General features: G+C 48.1%; 1 protein-coding gene across 1 annotated transcript; it reads left to right on the forward strand.

Annotated features, from left to right (window-relative positions):
- The first annotated feature begins 3,500 nt into the window (after positions 1-3,500).
- Positions 3,501-6,520, forward strand: LOC127317893 (U-box domain-containing protein 52). The gene is made up of 2 exons (XM_051348496.2): positions 3,501-6,046; positions 6,120-6,520. Exons 1-2 carry the CDS (start codon positions 3,701-3,703, stop codon positions 6,198-6,200), a joined length of 2,427 nt encoding a protein of 808 aa, XP_051204456.1. The 5' UTR covers positions 3,501-3,700; the 3' UTR covers positions 6,201-6,520.
- Positions 6,521-11,353: the final 4,833 nt, after the last annotated feature.

The raw sequence follows: 11,353 nt of genomic DNA on the forward strand, positions 1-11,353 counted from the left end.
ATGAAAGGTAAATGGGACAGGCCTGACATGTCCTCTTGGGGCTCAGACGGATTGTGGTTGTAGGATGGTAGCGGAAGCTATGACAAGAATTTCACCTATTGCACATGTATTAAAAAAACTATTGTACATATGGCTTAATTGCACGTGGCAATTTGTGTGAAGCTGAGATATACATCTAACACTTCATCCCATATGGGTCCTTTCCTATTAAGGATGGGTCTCAGAAGAGATTTTGGGAAGATAAATGTCTTGAAAACGTCACTCTTCGTGAATAATATCCGACACTATACACTATTGTACATCACAAATCGGATACTTTAGCGAAGGTGATGGATTCTTCACCTCCAGATGTGACGTTCAGACATGACCTTGTCGGCCCGAGGCTAGCATCCTGAAATGCTTTGATATAGCGTCTGGCGGTCATCCAGTTGTCGCAGGGGTCTGAAGTGTTCCGTTGGAGTCTACATGAGACGGAAAATTCTTAGTCCAATCCATGTACAATGCCATGATCCAACCTGATGTGCCAGTTGATAATAACAAAAAATTATGAAAAATAAAAATACCATTAAAAATTAAGACTTTTGCGTGGTACCTTTGAAGAGGGGTTATTCTTACCAATGACAACTTTGCAAAATACAACTGACATGGAAGTAAAAAATGTGTTTTTTTTCAAAGGACTATCAAACACTTATTCTTCCAATGTCATTTTGCTATGTCTATATGACCCGTCATCCAAATATGGTCTACCTTATATCTAGTTTTAGCAATTGGTTAAATGCGGTGGACGATAGGTTTAAACTACTTATTAGGGTGAGAGCATTTGCCATTATTTGAACGATATGGCTATGTAGAAATGACAAGGTTTTTCATGATAAAAATTATTCTCTCTTGTAGGTCACCTCTTCAGTGTGTGAAGAACCAACACCTATTCATAGAGGTTCCTACACGGTTGGATGAAACGACAAGGGTTATTTTGTCCCAACATGGATGGCAGCGTAATGTATGGATTGGCCCTCCATCTTAGTATGCGTTCATACAGAATCTATGATCACTTTGCATTGCACCTTCTGTTTTATCTTTTGAAATCGTTGGATGTTTGGTTGACAGTACAGCTATGTGCTTCCTAGTTATGCATATTCCGGGTGTTATGTTTAAATATTTTAAGCAAGGTTTAAAATAGCGTGCTAAATGAAATAGCGGCGACTTCCTTCAAATGCTATGGACGCTATATCGTGCTAATTGCGTGCTATATTTCAAATGCGTTTTGATAAATATATCAAATATAGTCTAAAAATAAAGGATTTCGCTAAAAAGGTTGGATATTTAGTCCAAAAATAACTGAATCATACATACATACCCACACACAACAAATAGATCTCCAATTTTTCAGAAGGCTAATATCAGTATTCCACAAGGCAACAACATAGTATAAATTCTTTATTAAGAATCATCAGCATTAGCGATATTAAGTTCTAATCTAGAAGAGGAATCAACATATTGTAGTTCATTACCACCGAAAAGTGAAAGCGACTTAGCTTGAAAAAATAGCACGCTAACGCTATGAAGTTTTAGCACACCATATAATGCTATTTTACAAATAGCGCCATAGCGAGCAAAATTACTAAAATTTAGCGTAGACCCTCTAAATATGCTATTGCGTGGTATTAGCGGAGAAATAGCGCGCTATTTTAAACCTTGATTTTAAGTAATAAAACGCCCTTCTAGCGAAAAAAAAACATCTACATTTTATTTTTCAAATTTTAAGTCATATTTACGAGTTTTAATAAATAGTAACAAAAGTTTGGATGCGGTTAAAGATGTATCCTACAAGAGTTCAAATTTAATTTAAAATCCTTATATTCAAAGCTAAAAAAGACTAACAAAATCTAAAAAAATTATAGTTTGGGATCTACATTATTCACTATACTCAGTTCCACACCATTTTTGTGTAGCCTAAAATACAAGGTATTCCGTATTAAGATTTTTTCACATTAATAGTATATATATTATATTCTTCTTCCATGATTTGTTTAAAAATTTTGTTCAGACTTTTGAGAGGTTCAAAAAAAAAAAAAAGGTTACATGTAGCTGAGCGTGCAAGGGGAGTTTCTGATGTTCAATGTTCATATAAATAGTCTTATACAATACGGAAATTCGTTTTGGCACCCGGGCACAGATGCTCCTGGTATCATGTACGTTGATTCGCCTCGAGATTTGGATCTGTTGTCAACTCAATCGCTCTTTTACCGTGGTAAACTTAGGCAGAGGCCCACTCATCTGTCCGCTATTAAATGTCACGACCCAGCCTGCAGTTACGGCGTCAGATTGATCTGGACGGAGGTACTGTGATGGTAGACGTTCTACACCACCCAGTTCCGTCTCGATCGGGATCAGGAAGGCACCACCCAAGCCCCAACCGTCCGCTATTCCAACTCTCTAGATCTCGTCAACAACAATTCCTGGCCCACAGTCTCCTCTCCATGCCTGACCCAATCCCCACACACCCCCGCCGGCGCCGCCATGTCTTCGTCCGCTTCATCCTCTCAAGCCCCACCTCCACCTCCTTCGCCGAACGCGCCACCACAGGACCTCCTCTCACTGATTCCTTGTCCGTTCTGTGGCACGGAGCTCGTATCATACCTTTTTTCGGAAAGGATCTAGGCCCGGATCCGATTCTACAAGTGTAGCCTCTTCAGTGTACGAATTCCCAAGGTTGTTTCTCTTTTTTTTTCTGGATGTAATACCCTTTTTTTGCTTGCGACCCTTGATTCTCAGGCTCAAATCACTTATTGCAGGCTGGCAGCTTCCACTTCTTCGAAGGCAGGAGTTCTTCTCGATGATATGGATGCGCAGCCCACCTCGCCCACGCACGGTGGTGCCGCCATTGCTGCTGCTGCCGCAGCAGATGCGATCCCTCCGGTTGCTGTCGCCGCTCACCCGGCCGCCGCACCCGTAACACTCGGGCAAACCACACCGGAGCAGATCCACAGAGAGACCATCGCAAGGTGCTCGGCTTGTTCATGCGCAGCTGACATCGCAAGGATTAGCCCCGAAGTCTCTCTGATCAACCTGATTGCAACGTTCTCCTACTCGATTTTACCTGGACCGCGGGGACACGAAGATCCAGAGTCATGTCCCCGGGGAGGGAAGGATAGAGCCGTCGCCCGTGTTGCTGGCCGTCAATACGGTACCCCACATGACAGGTCGAAGTTACCTCCAGCCCCCACGTTTTACCTTCCGCTGGCACGTAACGACAAGGGATAGAATCACAATCTCAACAAAACCCGAGCCGTCAAGATACCAGGTGCATCTGTGCTCGGGAGCCAAATCGCTGCTCTCTATACAATACATGTATATGTTTTCTAGTTTAGCACGTGCATCATTGAAGATCCAGTGGTTACCCGATGAAACAGCTTAAGGACCTCCACAACACACATGGCTCAATTCAAACAACAGCCACCACTTCAAAAAAAGGCAGTGCTTAATAATAGAGATGACAAGGAAGAGAAGCAGAATTAAGAGATCTCCAAAATTAAAGACCCTCGACTCACGGCTACCCTCGGTCTCGTTGCCCTCCTCGCCGGGCTCCCCTCTAGACGGTCGTCGCGACGACGACGATGGCGAAATAGACATCCATAACATTAGCTAGGGGAGCTACACAATCATCAGGCAGAGGAGGCTGGTATTAGGAGGAGGATCGATGGGGAGGTACGACGGCGGGAAGGAGGCGGCGGACACGCAGCTGGGTTACCCGCTGGTGGCGGTGTGCATCGACAAGGACAAGAACAGCCAGAATGCGCTCAAGTGGGCCATCGACACCATCGTCGGGAAGGGCCAGACCATCGTGCTCGTCCACGTCAACACCAAGGGCGTCTCCGGCGGCGTGGAGGACGCCGCCGGGTTCAAGCAGCCCACCGACCCTCACCTCAAGGAGCTCTTCCTCCCGTTCCGATGCTTCTGCACCCGCAAAGACATACAGTGCAAGGACGTGGTGCTCGACGACAATGACGTCGCCAAGTCCATCATCGAGTTCTCCGCCCACGGCGCCATCGAGAAGCTCGTCGTCGGCGCCTGCACGCGCGGCGGCTTCGTCCGGTTCAAGGCCGACATCCCGACCACCATCTGCAAGGGCGCACCGGACTTCTGCACCGTGTACGTGATCAACAAGGGAAACAAGGTCTCGTCGCAGCGCAACTCCATCCGCCAGGCGCCGCGCGTGTCCCCGCTCCGGTCGCAGATCCAGAACCTCAGTAACGCGGCGGCCGCGAAGCCGCCGGAGCCAGCGTTGCCGGTGCCAGCGAACCAGAAGTGGTCGACGTCGTCCAGGGGCAGCGACCATGGGGAGACGCCCAAGGTAGACAGCTACATCCGGTCGCCGTTCGCGCGCGGGTCCATGGGGCCAACAAGGAAGTCGTACGCCGACCTGAGCCACATGCCGATGCCGGACTCGGCGGACATTTCCTTCGTCAGCAATGGGCGCCGAAGCACGGCAGACTCGTCGGATATATCCTTCATTAGCAGCAGCGGCGGTGGCGGTGGCCGCCGGAGCGTCGACCATTACCAGCAGTCGGCGCCGCGGATGTCCAACGGTTCGTCCATCGACTGCTACGACCACAGCTTCGAAATGCGGACGCCGAGCAAATGGGGCGACTCCTTCCCCGGCGGTGGCGCCAACGACCTATTGTCCTTCTCGCAGACCAGCACCTCTTCCTTCTCCTCCATCGGCATGGACGACGTGGAGTCCGAGATGAAGCGGCTGCGGCTGGAGCTGAAGCAGACCATGGACATGTACAGCACCGCGTGCAAGGAGGCGCTGAACGCGAAGCAGAAGGCCACGGAGCTGCAGCGGTGGAAGGCGGAGGAGGAGCAGAAGAGGCAGGACCAGAACATCACGGAGGAGTCGGCGATTCAGATGATCGAGCGGGAGAAGGCCAAGGCGAAGGCGGCCATAGAGGCGGCCGAGGCGTCGCAGCGGATCGCCGAGATGGAGGTGCAGAAGCGGATCAGCGCGGAGAAGAAATTGCTCAAGGAAGCCGAGGACCGCAAGCACCGCGGCAATGGCGGCGGCGGCGAGATCCGGTACCGCCGGTACACCATCGAGGAGATCGAGCATGCGACGGGGAACTTCGACGACGCGCGCAAGATAGGCGAGGGGGGCTACGGTCCCGTGTACCGGGGCCATCTCGACCACACGCAGGTCGCCATCAAGGTGCTCCGGCCCGACGCCGCGCAGGGGAGGTCCCAGTTCCAGCAGGAGGTGGAGGTGCTGAGCTGCATCCGGCACCCGAACATGGTGCTCCTTCTCGGCGCCTGCCCGGAGTACGGCTGCCTTGTGTACGAGTACATGGCGAACGGCAGCCTGGACGACTGCCTCTTCCGTCGCGGCGGCGCCACCGGCGGGCCTGTCATCCCGTGGCAGCACCGGTTCCGCATCTGCGCGGAGATCGCAACGGGACTCTTGTTCCTGCACCAGAAGAAGCCGGAGCCGCTTGTGCACCGTGACCTCAAGCCCGGGAACATCCTGCTCGACCGGAACTACGTGAGCAAGATCAGCGACGTCGGGCTGGCGCGGCTCGTGCCGTCGAACGTGGCCGACAGCGTGACGCAGTACCGGATGACATCGACGGCGGGGACATTCTGCTACATCGACCCGGAGTACCAGCAGACAGGGATGCTGGGAACCAAATCAGACGTGTACTCGCTGGGGGTGATGCTGTTGCAGATCATCACGGCGAAGCCGCCCATGGGGCTGTCGCACCACGTCGGTCGCGCGCTGGAGCGGGGCTCTCTGGCAGACCTGCTCGACCCGGCCGTGACGGACTGGCCGGTGGAGGAGGCGCAGTGCCTCGCGGAGATGGCGATCCGGTGCTGTGAGCTCCGGCGCAAGGACCGGCCCGACCTCGGCAACGTCGTGCTCCCTGAGCTCGACCGCCTGCGCGCTCTCGGCGAGGACAACATGGAGTTTTGCGGCACCATCCGGGGAGGTGGCGGCGGAGGCATGTACAGCTCGGCGTACCATAGCAACGTCACAGCATCACGCGCCGCCGTAAGATTTCATCATTCCACCACATCTTAACGAATTTGACAGGCACCACAGTAATCTGTTGCAAATTTTGCAGGATGTGGTGAACGATTCATACCCGATGAGGTCCGTATTCAGCTCAAGACCGAGCGAATCACCCATGCCTCCAAGACGATGAACTGGCCATTGCTGTCATTCTGTTAGTACTTGCAATTGCAGGTGCAAGCAGGGTGGGAAGGGGACCGAAAATACAACTGAGATGGGTAATTCTACTGGTTTAAGTGTAGCTGCCTAGCATGAGGGGTGGGGGGGTGCTGGAGCTGGGTTTTTTCTAACACTAATTAGAAAAGGATTTGTGCAAATTCTCCATGTAAAACCTATTGCTAATACAGAACCATGTGGGTATGCCATTGATGTGTGCCCGCGTTGTAATGTGTGAATCTGACAATCTGTACTTTTTTTCGTTTGAATCTGGGATAAGGTTTTATTTCTTAGGTATTTATTATGCAGAAACTCTTGTTACACCCCTCCTCATTCAAAAATTTAAAAGCCATTAGCTTCAGTAAACATTTGCTCTTTATGTCTAATACTCAACCCCTAGAAGCATTTGATCCTTAGATTGACAAATGATGTTCCATTTGGTCAGTTGATAATTTTTTATTAGGTTGATCACTTCACCAAAAAAGGGAGGTAACAATAAAAGCCTAATATTTTTCTTACCTGAAAGGAATTAGGAGGACGATGAAGTCATGAAGATCACACACGCTTTCTTATATGGAACCATATGCGTATCACAAACATTGAGTCTATAGAAAACCGTTTGTAAATATTTTTGTCATGAAATATTCACGCAAGTTCACCGTTTTTATTCAAAATGCAAACTCGAAAGATTCACGCCGTTTACATCCTCACCCATAAAATGCATTGCTCACTCTTCCCCTCGGCCACCTCCCCACATTTGTACCATGCCTCCCTGCAAATCCTCTAGTTTGCATCAATCTCATGCCGTTAGATGCGGAGAAGGAGCATTCATCACAACACAACAGTGTTGGGGGAAGCATCATCAACCTCACGAGGCCTGACTCGGAAGAGGAGCAAGCTCCAGAGCAGGATGAACACGCTCTAGAGGAGTAGGATCTGGCCGAGTTGTAGGAAGAGGATTTGGAGGAGCATATAGTGGTGGAGGAGTCCATCGCGTCAGTGCGACATGATCAAGAAGTTGAGCATCGCATAGTGGAGGATTCCTTTGAGACTCTCCACTAGGAATGTTTGCATGCATGGTCGCACATCAAGAAGAAAGCTAAGAAGGCCAGTCGCACAATGAGTGTTTCGCAGTTTCCTGCCGACAAGCTTGCGGAGCTGCGGATGACCGCGTTCGCAAGACACATGGCCGCCTGGGAAGCAGAGGCATCAGGCTCTAGTGGCAAGTTCGCCTACGATGTTGAGGAATCAGTCTCCAAAGAGCGCGGAGCCGTCGATGATGCAGAAGCATTAGACACCAGAAATTGCATAGACGTCATCGATGTCTTTACCGTTAACAAGGAGTACGTTTAGTATAGTTATTCAAAATTTTATTAGGTGTTGTATATGTATGTAATGTGAAGTTAATTAAAGTTGGTCTTTTTTAACAGGAATGGAAACTAATTTTTGATTGGTGTCATTCGGACCGATGCCTAAATGTCATTGGAGGTATTTTGTAAAAGGAAGAGAAACCATGTTTGATTACTTCTTCCATTCCGGTCTAAGCCCAAATATAATATGAATACTTCTTCAAGGTGAATTATGTGCGATGTCGATGTATGTAAAATGCATACATGAAGTTTGTAGTATATTGATGCACATTCTCACATATTTTCATCTTGTATAATGTTATATCCATGTTTTGTATTGACTTTGGGAATTTGCGAATGATCCCCTTATTTTGGAATAACTCCACGGACCAGGAGTTCTCTATTTTGTGTATTTTTATCTTTCGGGGACCTAAACAAATTCAAATTGACATGAGATTTTTCGAGGGTTAATATTTCACGAACATGATGACCTGTAGCACTGGAACCTCACGAGCGGGGCTCGGAGGCCTAAAGGAGGATAGGTGGCGCTACCCAGGAGGGGGACTGCGCAACCCATGCTCTTTGCCCCCTCGAGCATTGATGCATGTAAAATTCGTACATGATTTTTTTTAGTTTATTGATACATATTCCCACATAATTGCATCTTGTATAATGTTATAACCATATTTTATATTAATTTATGGGGATTTACCAATGATCCCCTGTAGAACAGAAAATCTTGTTTGTGTATTGTTAACTTTGAGAGACCTAAACAAAGTCAAATTGACGTACGATTTGACGAGGCTTAATATTTTGTGAAGAGAAGGACCTAGAGCACTGGATCCTTGTGACAGGGGGCCTAAGGCCCGATAGAACCCAGGTGGCGCGGCCCAGGAGGGGACCGTGCCACCTGCCCTCTTTCCCCCTCCAGCATTGCTAGCCGTTCGTCTTCATCTCTAGGAAAAAAACACCTATAAAAGGGTCCCATGCGCATCTCGGGAGGAGAGAGCCGTAGAAACACCAAAACACCAAAACAGAGACAGGATCAACAAAGATTAGAGGGGGAAACTCCGTTGAAGCTGCTGCCGGAGGGATGTCTACCTTCTACAACATCTCCACCACCATCACTATGATGAAGAGGGAGTATTTGATGGCTCCCAAGTGCAGGAGATCAATTGTAGTGCTTTTCAATAAGAAGGGTTGTTGAACCCACAAGGAGCTGAACGTATTGGCCATTTCTACCCCCCTTGATGTAAAATTTTGTTTGTTTTTACCTTTGTGCATATCAATATAAATAAAAAAATCACACCATAGGGGCTTCCCCTATGGTTACACTGTCAAAAAAATACTGAAGGTATTGGTTAGCAGATTTGACAAGTAAACAATAAAAAGTATGCAATACTTTTGGTGTTTTGAGTGTATAGTTTGTAATGAAATAAAGTACTAAAAGTAAATAGCAATAAGTAAATGCTCTCAATGAGAGAAAGCACAATCCTCTATGCAGCAAGAGGAGAAGTTCAAGTGTGTGTGCGAACTTATATGTGACAAGTGTTCCCGAGGGTGAAATGGATTCTGAAATGGGCTAAGCCTTCGATGTGTGGCCCAATCTCACGACTTGACCTAGAACAAGAGGGGGAGAGGGAAGAACACAAAGAAACAAGAACACTATGAACGCACGCACAAATAACCCGATACAATCTGGTTTGCTCTCAATGGCCCGAACCACCGCTCTGGTAGAATCTCTCGAGGAAAGACACGAGGTAGAATCCACGAGAAAGAGATCGGTATGCAATTGATGGAATCAGTCGTATGAGAGACCAAAGTAGAATCACATAAGTGAGATACCAATCACATAAAGAGGGTCTTGATACAACTCATAGATTTGTGTCTAAGAGAGGAGGGGGTTTGCCTAATCCACTAGGGATGGTGGAGGCCTAAGCCAAGTTTCATATCAATCAACTCTATGGTTCCTAGGTGGGGAGGGGGGACTATATATAGAGAGCCACTAAGGAGGGCAGTTTAGGTACAAGACAAAAGGGATAAAGTAGCACCTTCAGGGCATTATGGCGATAAGACCGGTGGTGCTGGGCTGGGCGCCGGTCTTATTCGGCGAGCGTTTCGGCGTGCCGGTTTGTGCGCCGGTTGGGTTGGCGTGGGGGAAGCAATGCTGGTTTGTGCGCCGGTTTGACCAGGTCTTCTTCCGTCTCCTCTTCCATGCTTCCGTAACCTCGGCCTTGAGTCTTGTGGCATCCTCCCTTCCCTCCACACTTGTCGATGTGTCCCTATGATAGACCTAAGATGAAGTATGAAGTAGCATACCATTCCACATAGGAAATTTTAGGCACACATAAAAGAGAATATTCACTTTTTCATGACGTGTCAGCGGTGACGCGCATGATGTGGTGAAGATCGAAGGTCGGGCTACATCAGATTCACTAGCATTTAGATTTCTACACAACATGGTGAATATCTTGTCAAGTTTCATTCCCTTAGGGGAAGAGCCCAAATTAGGTGCAGCCATAGATATGAGAAAATACACCCCTTATGATGGGTCTTAGAGCCATTTTCTTGAGCAAGTGTAGGAATCACTAAGACATAAATGTCCCATCATAGCAATAAGTTAATGGGTCCCCGACATAAACCCCTCTAATGCAACTCAAAGTATTGGAAAACGGTTTCTATCATTCCACCCTTCCAACCCTCATCATTGCATTAAAGTGCAGCCCTATGAGCCCATATAGGTGAAGTAATATGCAGCCGAAGTTCGCATAAAACCATCATAGAACAACATAAAAGATAAAAAAAAACTTGACCAAATACTCATTGCACATCATATAGAATCATAGCCAGATCATCCTATGCCCTCGGGAACAAAGGAACTACTCACATGTGCCAAACATGATGTGGACTGATACGTCTCCAACGTATCTATAATTTCCGATGTTCCATGCTTGTTTTATGACAATACCAACATGTTTTGTTCACACTTTATATCATTTTTATGCGTTTTCCGGAACTAACCTATTGACGAGATGCCGAGAGGCCAGTTGCTGTTTTCTGCTGTTTTTGGTTCCAGAAAGGCTGTTCGGGCAATATTCTCGGAATTGGACGAAATCAACGCCAAACCTCCTATTTTTCCCGGAAGGCTCCAGAACACCGAAGGAGAGTCGGAGGAGTGCCAGGGGGGCCCCACACCCTAGGGTGGCGCGGCCCAAGGGGGGGGCGCGCCCCCCTATGGTCTGGGCAGCCCAGGCCCCCTCCGACTCCGACTCTTCGCCTATTTAAGTCGTCGTGACCTAAAACCTCGACACCAATTGACGAAACTCCAGAAAGACTCCAGGGGCACCGCCGCCATCGCGAAACTCCAATTCGGGGGACAGAACTCTCTGTTCCGGCACCCTGCCGGACGGGGAATTGCCCCCGGAGCCATCTCCACCGCCGTCTTCACCGCCATCTTCACCGCCATCGCTGCCCCCATGATGAGGAGGGAGTAATTCACCCCTGAGGCTGAGGGCTTCGCTGTAGCTATGTGGTTCATCTCTCTCCCATGTACCTCAATACAATAATCTCATGAGCTGCTTTACATGATTGAGATTCATATGAGTTTTGTATCACAATTTATCTATGTGCTACTCTAGTGATGTTATTAAAGTAGTTCTATTCCTCATGCACGTGTGTAAAGGTGACTAGTGTGTGCACCGTGTGGTTCTTGTCGTAGGCTATGATCATGATCTCTTGTAGATTGTGGAGTTAATTATTACTATGATGGTATTGATGTGAT

The sequence above is a fragment of the Lolium perenne genome, chromosome 7 (assembly GCF_019359855.2).
Source record: "Lolium perenne isolate Kyuss_39 chromosome 7, Kyuss_2.0, whole genome shotgun sequence".
NCBI lineage: Eukaryota > Viridiplantae > Streptophyta > Magnoliopsida > Poales > Poaceae > Lolium > Lolium perenne.

Bases quoted from the DNA above. Each gene is read 5' to 3' on its own strand.
- LOC127317893 (XM_051348496.2), top strand. From the start codon at position 3,701: ATGGGGAGGTACGACGGCGGGAAGGAGGCGGCGGACACGCAGCTGGGT. The intron at 6,047-6,119 runs GTAAGATTTCAT...CAAATTTTGCAG, and splicing joins TCACAGCATCACGCGCCGCC to GATGTGGTGAACGATTCATA.